Source organism: Moschus berezovskii, chromosome 11, assembly GCF_049115385.1.
Source record: "Moschus berezovskii isolate FMDL1 chromosome 11, NW_MosBer_1.0, whole genome shotgun sequence".
Lineage (NCBI taxonomy): Eukaryota > Metazoa > Chordata > Mammalia > Artiodactyla > Moschidae > Moschus > Moschus berezovskii.
In genome coordinates, this window is record NC_142470.1 from 51359185 (window position 1) to 51385502 (window position 26318).

Here is a 26318-nt window from a genome sequence, read left to right on the forward strand (position 1 = left end):
CACTTCATTTGTTCACCTGCTTTCTTATTTGAAGTCAATTTGCTTATTCTACACAGAGGAACATGTTTCTATGACTAGGTTTTCCCCTTCAACGAAATAATACCACATAACCTTTCCTTGCCTTTTGCTCTTGAATTTTGCCTGTGTCAAAAGAACTGACTAAAAGATTGATCCCCAAAGGAATAAATTGAGTCCAATGATTTGCTCAGTCACTCTTGTCCTTTCAGTTTTAGATTTATAAGTCTTCCAACCTTCAGGATCCAAGGCTCTGCTCTAATTCTGCTTCTTGATTCACAGTTGCCTTGAAGTCTTTTTTCAGCATCTCCCATTTTTGCTTGATGCATACTAGATTAGTGTCTCTAATGTAAGTGTCCCAGCATTTTTGTTTCTCACGTCAGCATTTTTTGTTCATCTCTTTAGTAATACATCAGAACATGCATAAAGATGTTGTGTGCCCTCCTGGTCCACCAGCTTATATGCACAAGCATGCTCATGTAATAGTGGTGATTCTCTGCATAGTCTACTTTCTACCTTTCACTACTGTGTTAAAATGACTTCATTACTCCACTACTAGTTATCCAGCTGTCTTTCCTGTAGGACCTTGTTGTGCATCATCATTACTGGGGCCACTTATTATTCCATCAGAGCTGGGAAGAAGTTTACAGTGAACTATTTGGGGACTGGAAATCATTGTGTCCTAAGAGATGCTGGGAAAGATTGAGGGCAGGAGGAGAAGGAGATGACAGAGGATGAATGGTTGGATAGCATCCCCGACTCAGTGGACATAAATTTGAGCAAACTCTGAGAGATTGTGAAGGACAGGGAACCTGGCATGCTGCAGTTCATGAGGTCACAAGAGTCGAATGTGACTTAACAACTGAAGAACAATAACAATAAAAAGCTGGATTACTTAGGTAGGACTGGCTTCGATAAGGATGAAGGTATCCTGTGTGGGTAGAAAGAATCTGGCATTTTCTTCCTTTCACAGCACAGGAAGGTGTGCTGCCTAACAGCAGAATTCTGGGCATGTTAGAGCTGCTATGTAGCAGTTGGTAGTGTGAATGGGAAATGTGTAAAGTGTTTTTTGGGTTTTGGAGGACAGGCAGCATATCCGTGCCAACTATTGTTGTTGTGAAGGAACCCAAGTCTAAATCGGTCTATATGGTTGGATTGCTATGCTTAGTTTATTTAAAACATGGCATTTGGAGAGAGGTAAAATACCAGCACACTGCGTCTTCGCCTTTTTTTTCTTGAAGCAAATTTGTTAGGTCTGTTTGCAAAAGGACTAGCTGTAGCAGGGCAGTAAAGAGACATGTGCCTCTTGCGATAGACCTTTTTTGTAGTGTTAATTCTAATAGAAATAATCATCTACCTTGATTTATAAGAGTGGAATGGAGTGGGGACATTTATTCAGAAGAGAACAGCTATGAACAGTTTGATTTATGATGGTATTAAAGCAAATGATTCAGATTCACCTTGCGCAATCTAAGGTTGCTTGTCCAGTGGTTAGTTGTCAAAATATATTCATCAGAGAGCAGTCAGCTTCTCAGTGAGAAGCAGACCCCTAACAGAATGTCTAACTTACTCTTTTGAGGCTGGGACGATATCATGTGCTTGATATGTGCAAGGTTGCTACCTGCACACCCTTGGCTCTTAGGTAGAAGGGGATTGTTGTAGAATGAAATAAATAACCTTATCAGACACTCATTTTATGGGACAAGAATGTAAAGGCAGTGAATAATCAGAGAGTATGTAAATAGCAGCAAGCTAATTTTCAGAATCTGCGACTCATTTTGTAAGATATCTCTCCTATTTAAGAGAATAAAATTCAACTCTTCCAGGAAGCCTAATATCCTCAGTGGTCAGTTATGATGTAACAAAAACAAAGAAGCCTTTTGTTAGGACCTGGGGTCTTTCATCTGATTGTCATGATGAGTTTATTGTACTTCTTTAAAGTCTTTGCTGATCTCCTTTGGTGACTGACTTTGATGTCCTTTCCTCAGTTCTCCTGTGGTCTTCTCTGTATCACAGCACAGGCCACACTGAGGCATAACTATGGCCAACCTCTGCTACTTCTGCCTTGAAACCACAGGTACTGGAGGGCAGTGACCAAGGATTTCCCAGCAAATGTGTGTGTATGTGCTAAGTCGCTTCAGTTGTATCCAACTCTTTGTGACCCCATGGACTGTAGCCTGCCAGGCTCTTCTGTCTGTGGGTTTCTCCAGCCAAGGATATTGGAATGGGTTTCATGCCCTCCTCCAGGGAATCTTCCCAATCCAGGGATCAAAACCGCATCTCCTGAGTCTCCTGCATTGGCAGGTGGGTTCTTGGGAATCTCCTTCACAGTATATAGCAGGTGGATATGTGTACTAAACACTGAGTGTGATATATTTCAGTGTCAGTTGGGCCCCAAAAGTTTGTCTAATATATACAGGTGCCCTTAAGAAATACCTGTTTTCAATCTGATCCTGACATCACCACTTCACATAGTTCTGTTTTCTGATTTTCCTAGCTCTAACTTGATGAGGTTGAACCAGACAGATAATCTTCAAGTATGTTCAAAGTTTTGGTGACTTATTCATTTTGAACCCCCAAGCTCACATTATTTCTGTGATCATTATTTCTAATGGATAATGTGTGTTTCTGCAGGGAGCATGACTTCGGCAACTTCACCTATCATTTTAAAATGGGACCCCAAAAGTTTGGAAATCCGGACCCTAACAGTGGAGAGGCTTTTGGAACCGCTCGTTACACAGGTAAGAGATGATCTGAAATACTGTTACCTGTGTATATTTCTTTTGCGATTTTATCATGACTTTCCGAAGAATGTGAAAAATCCTTAAGCATGCCACATTGCTGATTACTTAATATGTATTCCTTCCTGAACTGTGGACAGTTTTTTTCTTTACTTCTCAATAAGATTTGGAGTGCTTTTTACAAAAGTTTTTGTGTGATTTTTGAAGTTAAGTTGATGAGATAATTAAAGAAGGGGCTTTGGTGAAGGGGACCCTCATTTGCAGTAATGGATTCAAAGTCTAAATAAAATCATGCCTAGCTTGCTTTCAGATGCTAATGCAGTTAGGAAGAACTCTATTGACTATTTAAGAGTAAAGTATATTTATTGAATTACTTTGTCTTTAGTTTAAAAGGGAAAATTCATCATGTTGAAATGATGAAATGTTCCATTTTTATGTTGTCACATTTCCACATGAGAGCCATTAACAGAAAAACATCCTCTGGATTTTTAAATTTTAAAAATTAATTTTTTGTGTGTCTTGTGAAGCATATTATTTGCTATATTGACTAAGAATTTCAGAAAGTTAAAATTCAAGATTTTATGGGTATATTTGTAGAGAAATGCCATGTCAAATTAAGTAGAGACCATTTATATTGGGTAGAGATCACTTATATTGGTTTTCTGTAGTTTCTATAGCAAATTACTGTAAACTTGGTGGCGTAAAGCATCACAAGTTTATTATCTTATGGTTCTAGAAGTCAGAGGTCCTAATGTTAGGATATTGGTAAAGAAGCATTCCTTCTGGAGGTTTGAGTAGAAAATCTGTTTCTTTGCCTCTTCCATGTTCTAGAGGCCATTCCCTTCTTTTGCCCCTTCCTCCATATTCAAAGCCAGCAGTGTGGCATCTTCAAATCTCTCTCTGACTCTGACCTCTGCTCATGTCCTCATATCTCATCCTGTCTCACTCTTATAAGGACCCTTATGATTACATTGGGCCCACACAGATGCTCTAGAATAATGTCCTCATCTCAAGATCTTTGAGCAAATCACATCTGAAAAGTCTCTCTTGCCATTTTTAGGTGGCATATTCAGACTTTCAGGGGGTTAGAACATGGACAAAAATCTCATCTAAAATTCATCAGCTAAGAATTTCCAAATCTCATCATCTGAATCTTCTAAGTTAGGTATGAGCTCCAGTACTCTTGCCTGGAAAATTCCATGGACTGGAGAGCCTGATAGGCTACAGTCCATGGGGTCGCAAAGAGTTGGACACGACTAAGCGACTTCACTTTCAAGGTTCTGGATAGGGACCCAGGTGGTGAAGTAGTAAAGAATCTACCTAATAGTACAGGAAACACAGGAGACATGGTTTCAATCTCTGAGTGGGAAAGATCCCCTGAAGTAGGAAATGGCAACCCACTCCAGTATCCTTACCGGTAGAAGTCCATGGACAGAGGAGCCTGGCGGGCTACAGTCCATGGGGTTGCAAAGAGTTAGACATAATTGAGCACTCTCACGCTTATCATCAAGGTTCTAGTTATATTCCTTCTTCAAGCAAAAATTTTCTCCATCTATTTTCCAGTGAAATTAGAAAATAAATCATATGCCTTCAAAGTGCTTTGTGGGAAAAACATAAGATAACAGGTGCAGACATTTTCATTTAAAAAGAGAGAATGTGGAAGAAAAAAAAATGGTTACCAGTCTCAAGAAGTTTAGAATTCCAACTAGACAAACTCAATTAGATTTCACAGCTTGGTGATAATCCTCTGTGGCTCAAGGCTCTGCCCTCTGGGCCTGGTTCTTTACTCTAAGAATCATTATTCTTTTTTCATGAAAGATAGCATGTATTTTCAGTTGAATATTTTCTGCCTGTGTAACTTGAAAGTACAACAGCTTTTTTGAAATTTATCTCTTTTTTTTCAGTTCAGATTGTCAGTATTTCAACTGATAGAACATTCTTGAGAAACCTGTGGTTCTCTCTTGTATATATCTCTATTAGAAAACAGGATACTTTGCAGATCTTCGATGGATAACCTCATCTCCAATTTGTCCTCTGCTGAAGTCACTGAGGGACTCCATGAATCCCATGTCCAGTCTTTCCAAGAGCTCCTTGTGTGAGTGAACATCAGTTCAGTTCAGTTGCTCAGTCGTGTCCGACTCTCCGCGACCCCATGAATCACAGCACGCCAGGCCTCCCTGTCCATCACCAACTCCCGGAGTTCACTCAAACTCATGTCCACAGAGTCGATGATGCCATCCAGCCATCTCATTCTCCGTCGTCCCCTTCTCCTCCCACCCCCAATCTTTCCCAGCATCAGAGTCTTTTCCGGTGAGTCAACTCGTCACATGAGGTGGCCAAAGTATTGCAGTTTCATCTTTAGCATCAGTCCTTCCAATGAACACCCAGGATTGATCTCCTTTAGAATGGACTGGTTGGATCTCCTTGCAGTCCAAGGGACTCTCAAGAGTCTTCTCCAACACCACAGTTCAAAAGCATCAATTCTTCGAACATACCAAGGTTTTAATCCTTCCAAAGCACTAACTGAAGGTTATCTAGACACAAAGTTGACTTTTTCTCAAGAGCCACTTTTTCCTGAAACTTCTAATTTTAACACCTTTTGCAATCTGCCTAGGCTGAGAAGTTTCAGAATCATTGGGTCTTGGTTCCTTTCAACTTAATATTCTTAAAAAAATTTTTTTTCTGGCTGCATCTTGTGGCATGTGGCAGGATCTTACATTCACTAACCAGGGATTGAACCCATGCCCCCTGAAGTAGAGGCATGGAGTCTTAACCACTGGACCACCAGGGAAGTACCAATAATTCTTGACTCAATATGTTCTTTCCTCTTACATTTTGCTATAAGCAGGAAGAAGAAACTAGGCCACTCCTTCAATACTTTGCTTGGAAATCTTCTCAGCTAAATGTTCAAGGTCATCACTTATAACTCTGGTTTCTACATAATTATAGGAAGCAATTCAGCTAAGCTTTCTTCTACTATATAGCAAATATTGTTTTTCCTCCATTTTCCAATAACATGTTTTTCATTTCCTTCTGAGCCCTCCTTTAACTATCCATTTATAATGATTTTGATAATTTCTAAAATGATAAAAGCTTACTCTACCATGCTGTTTACTTCCTTCTGAGTCCTCACCAGCAGGGCTTTTAACATCCATGTTCTTCTCTCTGTTCAAGGTAATCTAGGCTTTTTCTATCATGCTCCTCAAAATGTTCCCAGCTTCTGCCTACCGTCCATTGCAAAGCCACTTCCACATTTTCAGGTAGTTGCTATAGGAACACCCTACTTCCCAGAACCAAGGTCTGTACGCCTATATGCTTCCAGTTGTCACTATGACAAATTACCACAATCTTAGCAGTTTAAACAACACCCATCTATTATCATACAATTCTATTAGTCAAAGGTCCTAAATGCAAGATATTGGTATGGATGTGTTCCTTAAGGAGGAAGTTCATTCCTATTTTTAGCATCAGGCATGCACCTGTCTCCTCCATCATTAAAGCCAATGGTTTAGAATCTTTAAATCTCTCCCTCTGACTTCAGCTTCTACCATCAAATATTGACCTCTGACTTTAACCCTCCTTCCTCCTGCATTCCGGGCAGGTTCTTTACCATCTGAACCACCAGGGAAGCTCCCTCTTATAAGAACCCCTGTGATTGTATTGGGGTCACCCAGAAATTCTGAAATAATCTCTGGATCTTGAGGTGTTCTGCAGAGTCCCTTTTGCCATTTAATGTAATACATTCACAGAGTTCTAGGGATTAAGAAGTAGACATATTTGTTTGTAATTGTTGAAACATTTCATTAAAGGAAGGCCTGGCGTGCTGTGATCCATGGGGTCGCAAAGAGTTGGACACGACTGAGTGACTGAACTGAACTGAACTGATGCCCTTTTTTAATTTGGTCATGATTCTTATTATTGCTATACAAATTTATTCAAGAAACACCTAATACTGATAGACTCTTAGATTTGAGAGTATGTTGGCTGCTGCAGTTGTGGTTTGTGGACTAAGACTGATCCATGAATTATTTGTTATTGGACAGCAATAAGCACAGAAATTTAAAGTAAGTGCTTTGAAAATTTATGGCAGTTTTATAGAGTAATTTTATGCCTATTGAAGCTAATCATAAAATTTGGACCTTTTATCTTTTTATTTCTGGGGTTATTCCTTGTCTTGTATTTTTAAAAATCTTTGGTTTATGTACTTTTAGAATAACACATATTTGACCTTTCATCATAGATAGCTTGAAAAAGCCTGGTTTGGGAGGTTCTTTGTGGTTGGTCTGCTCTGAAATGTAGTTCTGTCGGCTGGGTTATAAACACAGATTACCTTTATCTAGCCTTGGAATTTTCATTTCAGATTGCATGCCGATATATTTAACCCTTATCCTGCAGATGAAATGCAGCAATAATTAGAACATAGTGCCTCGTGTTGATTAAATGTAGTCTTCGTTTTTCTTTTCTTGATGGCTGTATTTCAGGTTCATACTGGTCATAAACCAATACTGTGTAAGTCAGTGAGAAGGATATGAGTGAATCCAGCATGGGCCAGCACAATATTACACATAAACTGTTTCTTATTTCTTAAAATTTTCATATCTTTACATATTTGCTCTTGTGGTTGACTTATCTAAAGACCAACACATCTAAGGTTACATTTAAAAATTACAGCCTTTTCCATGTATCTTTCAATCCAGTCATTTCAAATTCTTCTGTCAATAAAGTCTATACATGAAAAATATTTGTTGAAAATAAAGACAGTTAATAGTCTAATTCATATTGTTTCACTTAATACCAGAAAATACTTACGAAGTCTTGTTGAATTTCACACTGTAACTTAGTACTGTAACTATTCTTAATACCCTTCCAGTGTCTCCTAATATCTAAATGGTTTTCCTTTCTTACTAGTGTTCCTACAGTGATTTTAAAAGATTTAAAAAAAGGATTCTCCAAAAATGTGACTTTTAAAACAGGGTTTGTATATATTGTTTCACGATAATATGCTTGTGTTATCAAGACTCACAATTCCCACCCCTGGAATGAAATCTTAAGGGTAAGATTAATGTGATTGTTCATCCTTGTAAGACATATGAATAATTTAGGAGAGATAAGATAATTTTAGATATAAACTCCATGTTCAACATTTAAAGCAAAATGTGGAAATGAAAGAGAAAACTAACCTAAACAAAGCCCCATATGAATCAAACACATATTACAGTTTTATGAATGGAATAAAATTCATTGAAATATCCACTGACTCTATATGCCTGTAGCCATCCTGTAGTTTATATAAAGCTGGATAGAGTTGAAATAAACACCAGAAGTTGAGGAGTACTCAATAAAATTCATTCATAAGAAAAATGATGTCAGGAATTTACCATCAATAACTATTTAAAGTAGTAAACAAAACTTTACCTCATTTCTATCATAATGTATATGAGGTGCATGTTTAACTTACAATGTTGAAATGGCAAGATTCTTTTTGGAAAAATTTTACACTATGGAAATCATGCAATTTCATGTGAGAAAAGATTCATCTTATGCATTTTAGACCTTGAAAAAGATACCTGGACTTTTATAAATTCAAGAGAGTAAAAACGTTTAATAGGCCATGTTCTGTGATACTAAGCTTTGTTGCTGCTGCTGCTGCTGCTAAGTCACTTCAGTCGTGTCCGACTCTGTGTGACCCCATAGACGGCAGCCCACCAGGCTCCCCCATCCCTGGGATTCTCCAGGCAAGAACACTGGAGTGGGTTGCCATTTGGCAAATTTATTAGGAAATTAGGACACACTCTTAGATAACTCTTAAAAGCAAAGGGAAATTACAAACTATTTATGACTTAATGAAAAAGATGATCTTGTCTTAACAAAATATACATACCCACTAAAAGCTGTGCTTATTACAAAATTTTAGCTTTAAATGCCTTTTTTACTAAAGAAAACCCATAAATAAACTAAGTATTCAACAAGTTAGAAAAAGAACATCAAAAGAAACTAGGAAATCAATATTTAATAACCATAAAAACTGGAATCACTAAAATAGTGAGTTCACAGTGTTAAATTAATTCAAATTTGATTTTTTTTTTTTTTGGTTAAAGATATTATTTATTTATTTAATTTTGGTTGTGCTGGGTCTTTGCTGTTGTTCAATGGCTTTCTCTAGTTGTGAAGAATGAGGGCTACTCTCTGATTGTGCTATATGGCCCTCTCCTTGAGGTGGCTTCTCTTGTTTGCAGAGCATGGACTCGAGTCATTCAGGCTTCAGTAGTTGTAGCACATGGGCTCAGTAGTTGCAGCTCGTGAGTGCTGGCTCAAATAGTTGTGGTGCAGTGGCTTAATTGCCCTGCAGTGTGTAGAATCTTCCTGGAGCAGAAATCCACTACATGTCCCTTGCATTGTCAGACAACTCCCAACCACTGGACCACCATGGAAGCCCTGATTCTTTCTTGAAATGGCCAATATAAATTCCTCAGGCACATATTACAGAAAATATATAAAGAGTACATAAGATTATGAATGGGAAAGCAGAAAGAACTCTGGGAACAAGAGAGATTAAACGAAACGTAGTTGAATATTACATGCAGCTCTACACCTAGGAAAATGAAAACATAGAGGAAGGGAATAACTTCCTAGAAGGATTGAAATAACCAAAATTTATCCAAGAGGAAGTGGAAAACTGGATTAAGCCACATACATATTGGAAAGCTTTTAAAGATCTGTTATTAAAAAGCACCAGAACAGATGGATGTCTAGCTGAATACTATCTCACATTTAAAGAACTGATAATTGCAATGTTACTTAAAGTTCTGCTTCAACTGTAGAAAAAATTTAATAGCTCCTCAGTAGTTCTTGAAGAAGTATAACTTTTAAATTAAAAATTCAAGACACTCTAAAAAAACTTTAATAAAGGACAGTAATAATACAATCTTATTTCTGAATTTAAATGCAAAAAAAAATTCTACATAAAATGTAGAAAGTATCATCCAGCAGTATATCAAAAGTGTAGCATATTCATAACAAAATAAGACTTTTTAAAGAATATAATGATAGTCTGTTATCAGGAAACAAAAATATTTTAGTTTCTCAATAGGTTATACCCTGGGATACTAAACAGACATTTGACAGAATTTTGTAATCTTTTCTAATAAAAACTTTAAATAAGAATAAGATCAAGCTTTTAAGATAAAGGAATATGTCATTAAACATAGGAACAGGACAGATAAAATCTTTCTTTTATAATATTATTGTGTACCGTCCGTCTAGTCAAGGCTATGGTTTTTCCCGTGGTCATGTATGGATGTGAGAGTTGGACTGTGAAGAAAGCTGATCACCGAAGAATTGATGCTTTTGAACTGTGGTACTGGAGAAGACTCTTGAGAGTCCCTTGGACTGCAAGGAGAACCAACCAGTCCATTCTAAAGGAGATCAATCCTGGGTGTTCATTGGAAGGACTGATGCTAAAGCTGAAACTGCAATACTTTGGCCACCTCATGCGACGAGTTGACTCACTGGAAAAGACTCTGATGCTGGGAAAGGTTGGGGGCGGGAGGAGAAGGGGACGACAGAGAATGAGATGGCTGGATGGCATCACCGACTCTGTGGACATGAGTTTGAGTGAACTCCGGGAGTTGGTGCTGGACAGGGAGGCCTGGCGTGCTGTGATTCATGGGGTCACAAAGAGTCAGACACAACTGAATGACTGAACTGAACTGAACTAAAGGTAAGATAGCCAGATATAGTATAAATATACAAAAATAGTTTTGTCTATGCAAAACAGTTAAAAATGAAAATGTAAATATTCTCTTTGTAATTAAAAAGTATATACAGAAGGCCGTTATATGCAAAATCTACCTAATTATGTAGATTTGTAAGTTGCAATTGTATAATTATTTTCACACCATTGAAGTAGTGATTATGTTTGTACAAGCTTTGAAGTTAGGAAGGCTTAATTGTGAATCAGAGCTTGAATATGTTACTTAATCTGTCCTCATATGTAAGTTATGGATGCATCATGAAATTATTAAAGTGGTACCTGAGACAGTCCATTAAAATGATTTGTTAAGTGTCTGACAGTGTTCTCATAGTAATATCATTGTTCAGTCGCCAAGTCGTCTCCAACTCTTTGCAATCCTATGAACTGCAGCACACCAGGCTTCCCTGTCCTTCATAGTAGTATAGGTTTGCTCTTAATGCAGTGTTTTTTATTACTTGGTAGTACTGGCTTGATAGTAATGGCTTTATTACTTGATAGATGTGACTTACTTGATAGTAATTAATTATTACTAGAAATTGGATGCCATGTATAAAATAGGAATTCATTGGATATTTTCTTTAGAAAAAAAAACATTTTAATGTAGATTTAGAAGAATTATTTATGTTTTACATTTAATCTAAGATAACTAAGGGAGAAATTTCTAAAATTACTGGAATTCAGCCTTGAACATTTTAGTAAACTAATGAAGCTAAGGCCATCACAATAGCACAGGATGAAATTTGTTAGAAGTTTGTTCCTTTTCTCTATAGAAAGATGAATATGCAACTTAAGAAATAACCCTAAGCATCTGATAAAAGAATACCATTGATGTTTAATGAGCTGTTCTAAATTGGCCTGATGGGGAAAGAACCTCCTGAGAAGAGGAGCTCTCTTTAATCTTTTTCTGTATTATTTTGAGTAATGTCCATGGGGCCCTATTAGGTTGGGCTCTAATGCCTTCTATATTTAGGTCTTTTTAAACTTTATTCAAAAAGTTAATACTTATCTCAAAAGCTAAATAATTAGAACATTATATCCTTAAAATATTATTTCAAAATTAAAAAATTCAATTTTATGCTTTAAAAAATAACTTATTTTATCCACCTTTTACTATTAAGTCTTTATACAGGAATTACCTTTGTGTGACTCCCAACAATAGTTAAATTCTTCTGTGCATTTAAAATCAGGGAAACAGATTTAGATTTAAAATTAGAGAATTTAAAGTTGGAAAGTGATTAGAGAAATAAACTGATACTCAGAAATGAAGTAACCTCTGAGAAATAAGTCAGTATTTGTTTTTTTATGTTATATCATACTGTCTTATACTGTTTAAAAAATATTTTGTATATGAATTTGCCTAAAAAAAGTATGAAATGAAGTCTCATTGTATCCTTTCTCCATCTGCCCAGAAAATATCACTATTGAAACTACCTTTATTCATATTTTATTCATGAGATTCAGAGATTAATACATTTGGATGGTTCTGTGGTGATACTATAATGTTGTAATAAGTTGATTATTCATCTTTGTCAGAGGATTAGAACTGTGTGAAAGTGAAGAATGTACTAAAAGCAAACGATGGGAATTCTAATAAGCTTATTTATTTGATCAAATTTAGGTGTAATGTGGTTAACCTGTTTCCAGATATTTTCCTCTTTTTGTTTTTAAAATACCAATTCCCATTTTAATTTTTAAATGCTATTTTTATGACTTTGAAAAGCATGTTTTTCTGTCTTTATTAGATGATTTTGTGGCTGAATAAGTTAACTTTAAAATTGTAGCTTTATTTAAAACCTCCATATCTTTCCTTGTTAAAGAAAAAATAACATATATTAAAAATAGAATATGAATACATGTAATGAGATTATGCTTTGGGAAGTTTACCTTTATGACATATATTAATATTTAATTGAAAGGCTATAAAGTGTTTTTATTATTTTACAGTTATGGTTTCATTCCCTAATATTAACACTTCTTAAGTTGTACTTTTTTTAATGTTTGGTACCCACAACTAAAAGTAATTCATTATGTTTCAAGTACTTCTTTGAATTGATGTCATATGGATTACTTGGCAGTTATTGTGTTTGTCACTTTTGAAATAGGAATTTAATTGCCTAGTGTCTAGTCTAGAGTTAAGATTAATTTCTGTTTTGAGATTATGTTCAAAATTTTGATGTCTGCCACCAGATGGGAGTGATGTTCTTTTTGTTATGAGGCCAGCTGTATTAGCAAAGTTTTGAAACTTGAGTAATGTGTAGAATACTTTTAAACCCAAAATGAAAGCCAAAAAAATCCTCCCAAATCTTAGAGTGGGCTTAAAGTACTATTAAAAACATGAAGTTATGTTTGCACATATTTTTATTCATAAAGAAATTTATAAAATAAGTAACAAAAACCAAATAATAAAATTGAAATTGACATTAATTTGATGGATGATGTTTTTCTGACTTTAAATCATTGGATACAATATAGATATGGTGGTAACTACTTTAGTTCTAGGTCTTTGTGTTTGGCAAACACTCATTACCTTGTGTACCGTTAGGACCAATTATGCCAGAAATATCTATTGAGTCCACCATGCCATCATTTCACTTTTTTTTTTTTTTTTTTACCACAAATGTAGTTAACAGATAGCATCTGCCTCTGTTCCTGTCTCATTAGTCCAGGGCAGTAAAAGTTAAGTAGTAAGGCATTGTTATGGTTTTAGAGGTGGCTCCAGTGACTTAGCAGCAGCAGTAAAGAAGCTGTCTGCAATGCAGGAGCCACAGGAGACTCCAGTTAGATCCAGGAAGATCCCCTGGAGGAGGGCATGGCAACCCACTCCAGTATTCTTGCCTGGAGAATCTCATGGGCAAAGGAGCCTGTCGGACTACAGCCCATAGGGTCGCGAAGAGTCAGACATGACTGAGTGACTTAGCATGCATGCAGCTGTATTAAGAATGACACAACTAAATTCCCTCCTGAGAGAGCACCAAAATTTCAGCTAGCTGTTGAACAACCATCAACAGGAGGACACTAGAACCCACCAAAAAAAGATACCCCATATCCAAAGACAAGGAGGAAGCCAGCCACAACAAAATGGTAGAAGGAGCACAATTAAGATAAAATCAAATCATATACCTGCTGGGTAGGCAACCCACAAACTGGAGAACAATAATACCAAAGAAGTTCTCCCACTGTTGTGAAAGTTCTGAGCCTCACGATAGGCTTCTCAGCCTGGAAATCCAACAAAGGGGCTAAGAATCCCCAGAGAATCTGACTTTGAAGGCCAGTGGGATTCGACTATAGGACTTCCACAGGACTGGGGGAAGTATAAACTCCATTCTTCAAGAACATGAACAAAATCTTGAGCACACCAGGACCCAGGGGAAAGGAGCAGTGACCCCACAGGAGACTGAAGCAGACCTACCTGCTAGTGTTGGTGAATCTCATGTGGAGGGGTGGATTGGCAATGTCTTGTTGAGGGGACAGGGGCACTGGTAGCCACAGTCCTAGGTGTCTCTTGATGTGATCCCTCTTGGAGGTATTCATTAACCCTACCATAGAGCCTGTGGACTCCAGGGCTGGGATACCTCAGGTCAACATCTAAGAAGGAGGGAGCCCAGCCCCAGCCATCAGCAGACAATAGGATTAAAGTTTTACTGAGTGTGGCCCTGCCCACTAGAGCAAGACCAAGGTTTTCCTACCGCGAGTCCCTCTCGTCCAGAAGCCTACACAAGTCTTTTAGCCTTATCCTCCAGGTGGGAGACAGAAGAAGCAAGAAGTACTACCATCCCCCAGTCACCAAAATGAGAACTTGCAGAAAGTTAATCAGAATGAAAAGATTGAGGATTATGTTCCAGATGAAAGTTATCTCCCAGAAAAACAACTAAATGAAATGGAGATAGGCAGCCTTCTAGAAAAAGAATTAAGAATGATAGGAAAGATGATCCTGGATCTTAGAAAAAGAATGTAGAAGATGCAGAAATATTTAACAAAGACCTGGAAGCACTCAAGAACAAACAGAGATGAACAGTACACTCAAAGGAATGGATTGCAGAATAACTTAGGCAGAAGAACAGATAAGTGACTTGGAAGACATCATGGCAGAAATCACTACTGCAAAACAGAATATAGAAAAAAAAAAGAATGAAAAGAAAATGAAGACAGTTTAAGAGACCAATGGGACAACATTAAACACATCAACATTCACATCATAAGGGTCAAAATTAAAGTCGATAAAATATTAAAAGCAATAAAGGAAAAAACAACAAATAACATACCGGGAACTCCCATCAGGCTATCAGCTGATTTCTCAACAGAAACTCTATAAACTGAAAGGGAATGGCAAGATATATTAGAAATGATGGAAAAGAAGAACCTATAGCCAAGAATACTTTACCCAGAAAGACTCTTGTTCAGATCTGATGGAGAAATCAAAAGCCTTCCAAACAAGCAGAAGTTAAGGGAATTCTAGCTTTACAACAAGCACTAAAGGAACTTCTCTAGGCAGGAAACACAAGAGAAGGAAAAGACCTACACAAAATAACTGAAAACAAGTAAGAACATGACAGTAGGATTATACATATTGATAACTGCCTTAACTATAAATGGATTAAATGTACCAACCAAAAGACATAGAGTGGCTGGGCAGATGAAACCATGTGCATCTATGCACTGCCACTTACACATCACTCTATTTAACTCCCTCAAATATATGTAAATAGTTTATATTGTTAGTTTAATCGTACTTCCATTATGGCTTTTGATTGTAGTTGTCTTTTATTTTCTTGTCTGGCTTTTGACTGTGAAAACTAATAAACATCTTTTACTGCTGTGATTATGTAATTATTATTTTATGATCACTGTATCATGATTGGTCAACAGAAAATAATATAGCTCTGAGCAACCTTGTTTAAAAATACCTAGACCATATGATGATCTTTTACTTTTACCTAGTTTGTTTCACTTTTTCTATTTTATATTCAGTGGTCCTATTTCTTTTAGTTTGTTTTCCAATTTCTCCATTTTTTATTTCTCAAGACTTTATCAAGTGTAGTAGAAAAGCTTTTGTATACATATACATAGTATGTATAATATATATATTTCAAAAAATTCATGAGTTTTTGCTTAGCTAAAAAATTTATGACATTTTTGTTCCACTTGTTTAAGTATGAATAGAATGCTATATTTCTAACTTATATACACTCAAAACTTTGATGTAGTTCCATTTATTCTGGCATTTAGTATTATTACTAAAAGTCTAGAAAGCTTATTATTCTAATGATTTAAAAATTGAATGAGGTTTGCAACTTATAATCCAATTCTAAGAATATAAAGAAATAATATGTTGCTGAAAAAAACTAGAATGACACAACTAACTTATCCTTCATCAAAATATTTACTTTCAAAAATTTCTGGTTTAAACACAGTGACTGTTTTATTAATGCTAGTAAAAAAAATCCCATTTACTAGAGAATAAAAGAGAAGTTTAAGGTACTATGAAATGAGTGCTTTACATACTATCTCAACTTATTAATTTCTCATTCTTAAGGAAAAAGGAGGCTTGGAGGGTTTCCCCTAGATCGACAAACCTGGCTTCCCTTGCATGTAATTCTTTGACTCTCGTCGTAAGGCTGGTCCCAGCTGCTGAACTAAACTTTCTAAATTACTTTCATTAGAATCTTGTCTTTGCTTTGAATAGTCCTTACGGTTCTGGTCTTAGTTGGAGCTCTTCTTATTTGTATGGAATTGACCACAGATAATCTAGAATCTCTAAAGAGAAAGGGGGAAAGGCTCTAATTTTTCTTGAGTAGTTACTAGGTGCCTGACACTATGCTAGGTATTTCCAGTTTTCATTACTCCTTGAGTCAGCTTGGTAAACTCAATCTTATTTTCTCCACTTTATAGATGAAAAAGAGAGAGACTTAGATCGCATAATAAAAGACCTAAGGTGAATTACGGAGAAGGCAATGGCAACCCATTCCAGTACTCTTGCCTGGAAAATCCCATGGATGGAGGAGCCTGGTAGGCTGCAGTCCATGGGGTCACTGAGTCGGACATGACTGAGCGACTTCACTTTCATGCATTGGAGAAGGAAATGGCAACCCACTCCAGTGTTCTTGCCTGGAGAATCCCAGGGACGGGGGAGCCTGGTGGGCTGCCGTCTATGGGGTCACATGGAATCGGACACAAATGAAGTGACTTAGCAACAAAAGGTGAATTAAGCAGACTGAGTAGATCTGCAGCTCCTAAGGGAAACATTAGCTGAAAATAGTGACATGGAAGTTGAGTGAAAAGGTGGGAATGTAAAGGAATAAATTGGAGGTGAGGGAAAGGGAGAACTCCCTATGTTAAACAGGCAGAGAAAAGAGAGCAAGCAGAAGATAACCAAATATATTTTTACAGTCAAGTATTCATTCCTTTTCTTGCTTGCATCAGCTGATTCTTCAACAAACATGACCTAAAGAAAATCCTTAACATTCAAATGAGTAAGTTAATCTGAAAACCCATTTTTCCTCTTAAATGGTTATGAAAGTGAATACCTAAACTTAGCAGTAACTCTTCAGTTTGGCAAAATCTCAAGCCCTTATTTTTTTCTCTTGTATTTTTCCGTTTCAGTGAGTACAGCTATTTTAAATGGGAAATGGAATTTAAAGCTAAGTTTAAAAATTAATGTCAGAAACAAATAATGATTTTTTCATGTTCTTGAAACAGGACAATTCTGAAATTTTATGCACACTATTTCAAAAATATCAGGGAGAAATCATAGGAGATTAACTAACAAAATTGCTTATAACAATTTTTGATAATGTAGAAATGTTATCTAAGCTGGAGACCAAAAAACTCTGTTACACCAAGCACCGGAATGGCTTGGAAGTGACAGAATTGCATTTACTCAGGAAACCCTCAACTAGCAAACTAATTAAAGCTTGTCAGAGATCTGAGATAAAGAATTAGGGCATGTTAATACACCTGCTTTTCCCTTTCTTGTCATCCTATTGAAAGAACAAAAGGTATGTTTTGTTTGCACACAATTAAGAAGGAAGAAAGCCAAGAACAGTAACGGAAAATCTAACCAGCTGTTTTTCTTCCATTCTGAAATAACTCTCAGACCTTCTTGTAACATGGACAGGTTGGCTTCAGTGGCTGTGTCTTCTGTCTTTTCTCTATCTTATTTCCATATCTCAGCTTCTGTTTTTCAGGGTTTAGACTTAGAACTCCTCTTTGTTTTCTTCTTCATTCTCTTATCAGATGGTTCTGCCCATCCCTACAGCCTTAGGTATTGATATGATCGATATGCTGACAGGACTCAATTTGTACCTCAGCCCACAATTTTCACAGAACCCTATTCTCACAGCTAAAAATTCTCTCTGGTTTGTCTTGCCTCAAACCTGCCCACCTCTCTCCAACTCTTGTCCAAGTCCTTATTCCAAGCCCAAGTCCTTTCCCAACAAGACGAGTGTAGTCACTTTTTGAATCATCTGCCAGTCCCTCTTTTGCTCACTTGCTTGATCTTCTAAACATCAGGGTGATCATTATCCTTTGCTACAAGCTAGTACTGTAAACTGCTATGTCTAGTCCTGGTAGACCTTTAGTCACCATGTTCAAGCCACAGAGCCCTTCTTTCTGTTTCTTCGATGAACTGAGTTCTCTCTTGCCTCAGGCCCTTTGCACAAGCTGCTTCTTCCTCATAAGATGATGCCAACTTTCTGATGCTGTAACTGACTCCTTTGCACCTTTCTGCTCCTGTCTTATCATTTCCCCTCTGTCACAGAAGACTTTGCTGACTATGCTTATTATTATTAATTTTTTTTTAGAAAAAAGTACATACTTTTTGTTCCAGCCTCTCTATTATCTGTTTCTTTCATTCAGAGTGCTTTCACTGTCCATAATTGTTTCACATGTTTCTTTGTGTGCATTTTGTCTGACTCATTCAAAAGGTGGACAACTCCACAAGGACAGGGATGTTGTTAGTGTGGTTCAAACATATATTCCCAGTATCTCTGAACTGAAAAATGTTTGATAAATATTTTTTGATGATTAAATAAACATTCTTCCTTAAAAAAATGCAGTGTGTATATATTCTTTGCCTACCTCATTCTTCCAAAATTAGTTAGTAGTAAATGTAATTATATGTTGCAGAAGTTGTTTTATGAAATGTTGACAACTGTGATAATTGTTGTTTGGGATTTCATGGATGAAAATATTCATTAGTTTTTAAGAATGTGTATCAGTGTTTTGATACCTAGTGACCAAATTTAGAAATATTGCTTTGGTTTTTGCAATGAAATTTGTAATTTGTTGTTGTTCAGTTGCTCAGTCATGTCAGACTCCTTGTGAGCCCATGAACTGTGGTATGCCAGATTTCCCTTTCTTTCACCATCTCCTGGAGCTTGCTCAAACTCATGTCTGTGGAGTTGGTGATGCTATCCAACCATCTTGTCCTCTATTTTATCTTTATAATAAAAGACATAGTATATGTATATATAACATATATACTATATATGACATTTTTATATGTACATGTAGAGAAAATTAATCTTTCATATTGCCTGTATGTGAATTTTTTTTCTAAGAAAGTGATTTTGCTTGACCTTATGTTCGATTCAACCTACTCTCTCAATTATTAATATTCAAAGGGATTTGTGGGAGTTAAAGATAGTAGACAAAGTGAGCTTCATTAAAATTTCTCAAAATGTTACAAAGTTCCTATTATTCAAACTGGCATTGGAATATAGGTACATAGCCATTATCACTCTTGTGTCACTAAGTTCAGTTCAGTTCAGTTCAGTAGCTCAGTTGTGTCCTACTCTTTGCGACCCCTTGAACTGCAGCACGCCAGGCCTCCCTGTCCATCACCAAACCCGGAGTTTACCCAAACCCATGTCCACTGAGTCAGTGATGCCATCTAACCATCTCATGCTCTGTCATCCCCTTCTCCTCCTGCCTTAAATCTTTCCCAACATCAGGGTCTTTTCAAATGAGTCAGCTCTTCACATGAGGTGGACAAAGTATTGGAGTTTCAGCTTCAACATCAGTCCTTCCATTGAATACTCAAGACTGATTTTTTTCAGGATGGACTGGTTGGATCTCCTTGCAGTACAAGGGAGTCTCAAGAGTCTTCTCCAGCACCACAGTTCAAAAGCATCAATTCTTCAGTGATCAACTTTCTTCACAGTCCATCTCTCACATCCATACATGACCACTGGAAAAACCATAGCCTTGACTAAATGGACCTTTGTTGGCAAAGTAATGTCTCAGCTTTTTAATATGCTGTCTAGGTTGGTCATAACTTTCCTTCCAAGGAGTAAGCATCTTTTAATTTCATGGCTGCAGTCAGCATCTGCAGTGATTTTGGAGCCCCCAAAAATAAAGTCTGACACTGTTTCCACTGTTTCCCCATCTATTTGCCATGAAGTAATAGGACCGGATGCCATGATCTTAGTTTTCTGAATGTTGAGCTTTAAGCCAACTTTTTCACGCTCTTTCACTTTCATCAAGAGGCTCTTTAGTTCCTCCTCACTTTCTGCCATAAGGGTGGTGTCATCTGCATATCCAGAGAAGGCAATGGCACCCCACTCAAGTACTCTTGCCTGGAAAATCCCGTGGATGGAGGAGCCTGGTAGGCTGCAGTCCATGGGGTCGCTGAGTTGGACAGGACTGAGAAACTTCACTTTCACTTTTCAATTTCATGCATTGGAGAAGGAAATGACATCCCACTCCAGTGTTCTTGCCTGGAGAATCCCAGGGACGGGGGAGCCTGGTGGGTAGCAACCAGGGGGTCTATGGGGTCTCACAGAGTCGGACACAACTGAAGCGACTTAGCAGCAGCAGCAGCATCTGCATATCTGAGGTTATTGATATTTCTCCTGGCAATCTTGATTCCAGCTTGTGCTTCATCCAGCCCAGCATTTCTCATGATGTACTCTACATATAAGTTAAATAAGCACAGTGACAATATAAGCCTCGACGTATTCCTTTTCCTATTTGGAACCAGTTTGTTGTTCTATGTCTAGTTCTAACTGTTGCTTCTTGACCTGCATACAGGTTTTTTAAGAGGCAGGTCTCAAGAGGCAGGTAATGGTATTCCCTTTTCTTTCAGAATTTTCCACAGTTTATTGTGATCCACACAGTCAAAGGCTTTGGCATAGTCAATAAAGCAGAAATAGATGTTTTTCTGGAACTCTCTTGCTTTTTTGATGATCCAGCGAATGTTGGCAATTTGATCTCTTGTTCCTCTGCCTTTTCTAAAACCAGCTTGAACATCTGGAAGTTCACAGTTCACGTATTGCTGAAGCCTGGCTTAGAGAATTTTTAACATTTCCTTTACCAGCGTGTGAGATGAGTACAGTTGTGCGGTAGTTTGAGCAAGTTCATTATCCTAAAAAGTTCTCCCTTGATTGCCTACTGACCATGGTTGTCAACTTTAATACATAAAAATTCAGGGCATTCAGGTTAAATTTAAATTTCAGATAAAGAGCAAATTGTTTTGTAGTATAAATATGTCCCATGAAATATTTGAGACACACTTATACTAAGAAAAATTGTTGTTGTTATTGTTCTGAAATAGGAATTGATTTCATCACTCACTTGTAAATTCTAGATAATGTCAAATTTAGTATCTCAAGCAGTGTAGGAAAGAATAAGCAGAGTTTGTCAGTGCTGCTTTTTAGAACAAGTTTTGACCACTTCACTTTAAGTGAAGTATTAATTCTTCTGTAAGACTTTTTCCTATTTTTTTCATTTTGCTCCTTTTCTTATCATCCTTGCCTCTATCACTACCCTCAATGAGGAAAAAACTTCTTACAGTCTCTAGAACTATGTGGTATCTCATTTCACATGAATTTGGAAATTCTCTTACCTTAGACTGTTTGACACCCAAGTATCCTTCAGTTCTTAGCCTGGAGGTTGCCTTCTTCAGTTTTTTTGGCACCCACAAAACTGGGCTAGTCTCTACTGTATTTTTAGAGCATCTTTCCCTTGCCCTGACATGTATAATGCTGCAGTGTTAAGATTCTTGGTTTTAAGTGTGTGTTTATGTGTGTGTGTGTGCGTGTGTGTGTTAGTATGATGACATGCTTGCATGTGTTGTGTTTATTTTCCACAAGACTGTATATTTCATACTCTTTATATCTTTGTCTTGGCCTGGGAGTGCAATGTAAATTTCTGTTGAATGACTAGCAGAATTATGATTTCTTTGCTGACATAGTATGTATCCTCTTTATAATGAGAATCTTCCTCTCTTGCTTTTGCTCTCACTCTTGATTAAGGCAAGAGTTCAATATAAGTAGAACTAAGATACAGTTTCCTGGAGCAATTTGATTATAATTGTGTATTAAGTTATACAATATTTTAAATTATATTTTTAAAAACTTGAATTCAAAATGATATATGAGCCCCAGTGTTCATAGCAGCACTATTTACGATAGCCAAGATAGGGAAGCAATCTAATGTCAATCTACAAATGAGTGGATAAAGATGTGGCAGTGCCATACTATTAACTGTAAAGTGCTGTGTACTTTGGATGCAGTAGATTTTATCATTAATCTGTTTACATCAATTTAGCAGTGATTTTCCCTTTAGCCAACCACTCTTCCATATGACATACACTTCAATATTCTGTCAGTTAAGTTGTATGTCTACTAAGAATTAACAGTGTTGTTTTCTAAAATTTATTACGTCCAGCAGTGTTGAGCATCTCTTTATGTGTTTATTGGCCCTTTCTATATCTTCTTTGTATAAATGTTTAGTCAAATCCACTGCTTATTTTTGAAAGTTAGGTTATTGTGATTTTATTATTGAGCTGTAATAGTTATTTATATGTCCTAGATATGTAACATCAGACATTTGATGGCAAATATTTTATGCCATACTGTTGGTTTGGTTTACGTTATACTGATGATATCCTTTGAAGCCCAAATATTTCTGATTTTGAAGAAATTGAATATATATGCAGTTTTCTTTTTTTTGCTTTCAACATCATCACTAAGATACCGTTGCCAAACTCAAGGTTGTGGTGTTTATACCCTTCTTTTCTTCTTAGAGTGATTGTTTTAGCTATTACATTTACATCTTCCCTGATGTGGCTCAGATAGTAAAAAAATCTGCCTGCAACACAGGAGACCTGGTTTTGATCCACGGGTCAGGAAGATTCCCTGGGTCAGGAAGATTCCCTGGAGAAGGACATGGCAACCCACTCCAGTATTCTTGCCTGCAGAATTCCGTGGACAGAGGATCCCGGTGGACTATGGTCCATGGGGTTGCAAAGAGTCAGATACAAATGAGCTACTAAAACTTTCACTATGCATTTAAATTTAGTTTTTGAATATGATATGAGGAAGAAATAGAATTTTAATCACTTCTATGTGAATATCTGCTTGACTACGTAAAATTTTTCAAAAAGACTTTTTTCCCTATTGAATTACCTTAGCATATTTGTTCAAAAAGACTATAAATGTAAAGGCTCATTTCTGAACTGTCAAATCTATTCCACTGAAGCACACGCATCTATGTTTATGCTATACCACATAAAGTGTAGTAGTCTTGATACAATAGAACTATAAAAAGTTTTGAAATTATGAGTTGTAAGCTTGCCAACTTTCATTTTGTTCTAAGATAGTTTTGACAATTCTGGGTTTGCTGCATTTCTGTATGACTTGTAAGATAAACTAATAAAATTCTGTAAAATGGGCAATTACAATATTAGTAAGAATTGCACTGACTCTGTGTAACAATTTGGTAGCATTTCTGTGTTAACAGTGCTAAGTTTTCAGATTTATGACTATGGGATGGTTTCCCATTTATCTTCAATTTCTTTCAGTGTCTTGTAGTTTTTGGTATACAAGTCTTATTTTATTAGATTTATTCATAAGCATCTTATTCTTTTTTGTGTTATTAGAAATGAAATTGCTTGCTAAGTATATTTCAGATTATCCATGTTAATATATAGAAATAAATTTTGTAATGCATATTGCAAAAAAAAGATGTGGTATGTAATGTGTATTGAAAAAAAGATGTGGCGTGTGTACATGCACAGTGAAATATTCAGTTCAGTTCAGTTCAGTCGTTCAGTCGTGTCTGACTCTGCGACCCCATGAATCACAGCACGCCAGGCCTCCCTGTCCATCACCAAATCCCGGAGTTCACTCAAACTCATGTCCATCGAGTCAGTGATGCCATCCAGCCATCTCATTCTCTGTCGTTCCCTTCTCCTCCTGCCCCCAATCCCTCCCAGCATCAGAGTCTTTTCCATTGAGCCAACTCTTTGCAAGAGGTGGCCAAAGTATTGGAGTTTCAGCTTTAGCATCAATCCTTCCAATGAACACCCAGGACTGACCTCCTTTAGAATGGACTGGTTGGATCTCCTTGCAGTACAAGGGACTCTCAAGAGTCTTCTCCAGCACCACAGTTCAAAAGCATCAATTCTTCGGTGATCAGCTTTCTTCACAGTCCAACTCTCACATCCATACATGACCACGGGAAAAACCATTGCCTTGACTAGACAGACCTTGGTTGGCAAAGTAATGTCTCTGCTTTGTAATATCTATCTAGGTTGGTCATAACTTTCCTTCCAAGGAGTAAGCATCTTTTAATTTCATGGCTGCAATCAGCATCCGCAGTGATTTTGGAGCCCCCAAAAATAAAGTCTGACACTGTTTCCACTGTTTCTCCATCTATTTGCCATGAAGTGATGGGACCAGATGAAATGATCTTAGTTTTCTGAATGTTGAGCTTTAAGCCAACTTTTTCACGCTCCTCTTTCACTTTCATCAAGAGGCTTTTTAGTTCCTCTTCACTTTCTGCCATAAGGGTGGTATCATCTGCATATCTGAGGTTATTGATATTCCCCCGGCAATCTTGATTCCAGTTTCTAAGCTTGGTGACAATATACAACCTTGACGGACTCCTTTTCCTGTTTGGAACCAGTCTGTTGTTCCATGTCCCGTTCTAACTGTTGCTTACTTATCTGCATATAGATTTCTCAAGAGGCAGGTCCAGTGGTCTGGTATTCCCATCTCTTTCAGAATGTTCCACAGTTTATTGTGATCCACACAGGCAAAGGCTTTGTCTTAGTCAATGAAGCAGAAATAGATGTTTTTCTGGAACTCTTTTGCTTTCTCCATGATCCAGCGGATGTTGGCAATTTGATCTCTGGTTCCTCTGCCTTTTTTAAAACCAGCTTGAACATCTGGACGTTCACTGTTCACGTATTGCTGATGCTTGGGAATTTTGAGCATGACTTTACTAGCTTTTGAGATGAGAAGTATTACTCAGCCATAAAAAGAATGAAATAGTGCTATTTGTATTACTATGTGAAGTAAGCCAGAGAGAGAAAGATAAATATCATATGATAGTGCTTATTTTTGGCATCAAAATTTTGATACAAATGAACTTATTTGTAAAACAGAAATAGACTCACAGACATAGAAAACAAAATTATGGTTACCAAAGGAGATAGATGAGGTGGAAGAAATAATTTCAGAGTTTGAATAACTCTACTCATATACACACTATTATATATAAAATAAGTAAACAACAGAGACCCCTGAATAGCACAGGGAACTATACTCAGTATCTCGTAATAACCTATACAGAAAAGAATCTGAAGAAGATTATGTGTGTGTGTGTATATATATATATATATATGTATAACTTAGTCACTTTGCTGTATACTTGAAACCAGCACATTATTTATTAACTTTAATAAAAATAAATAATTTTAAAAGTGTAATTTAAAGATTAATGAGCCTATGAAAATGTCACTTGTACTGGTCCGTCTTTTTACTGGTGATTTTGTGCTTTATCATCCTAAGATTATAGGTAGTTTTTGCCATATTAATTTCTGGGCTTTGAAAGTAAAGGGAAAGTAGAAAATATGCTTGATTTTTTAAGATCTCCTGCAGCATGGTAGTTAACTTTAAAATGAAGAAAAATGAATAAATTACTTGAATATGATGTTATTACCAAACATAGCTATTGTAAATGTACTATGGAACCCTGTGGTAATGGCTAAGATGGTAATTTCATTCTAAACTGCAGTTTTCAATGGCTAATTTAACACAAACTCTCAATTTACACTGTTGACTGAAACTTTTCAAGCTTGTTTGCATCCCCAAGGGGAATTTTATGAAGAGATGAGACAAAATTCCCTTAAGCTGAGTTATTCAAGCGTAGTAAAAATGATTTCACCAGTATTAAAATTTTTAGAATATTTTTGTGACTCATGTATGCTTCCTGGAATTGTCATCACTATTGTCATAGATGATTAACCACACAAATATGGATGATATTCAATAACTGCTGAAATAAGAGATTGTCAGATGTTGCTTTAGAATTCTTTACATCAAGACTGAGCCAGGTAGCACGGCAATAAGGTAACTTTGGAAGTAAGAAATATTATATAATAGGATAACAAAAAGTTTACTTGTTAAGGTGTCATTGAAATAACTCCGGGATTATATGAATGCAGTGGCAGATCACAGGGAACTGTTTACACACCTGTTTCTTCTTCTCTCTCAGTTATTCACTACTCTCCCCAGCCTCACTTGTAGGGAGGTGCAGACATGGAATGTGAGCAGAAGCTATGCATGCCACTCCCAGTCCTCTCCCAGTAAAGCTCCTTTTCTAAGGCTTGATGCAGATAAGTCCAGTGACTATGGAAACGCATATGTGGAATTCAGTGGAACCAGAAGATGGAAAGATGCTGCAACTCTGAGTCACTCCTTGGAGTACCCACTCCAAACAGGGAGTCTGTGTGTAGAACAGGAAGGATTTGATATTCAGAATTCTACTGTGTTGAAAATTTTAAGTATATTTGTTATAGCAAA

At 36.8% G+C, this 26318-nt stretch overlaps 1 protein-coding gene across 4 annotated transcripts in view; it reads left to right on the forward strand.

The window, feature by feature from the left end:
- Nucleotides 1–2654: 2654 nt before the first annotated feature.
- The window catches only part of CTNNA2 (catenin alpha 2), a 1253094-nt gene continuing 1229430 nt past the window's right edge, over nucleotides 2655–26318 (forward strand). For all 4 annotated transcript variants that reach the window (XM_055400364.2, XM_088841736.1, XM_088841737.1 and 1 more), the window contains exon 1: nucleotides 2655–2756. In XM_055400364.2, the coding sequence (XP_055256339.1) occupies nucleotides 2655–2756 (102 nt within the window). The remainder of the gene's footprint in view (nucleotides 2757–26318) is intronic.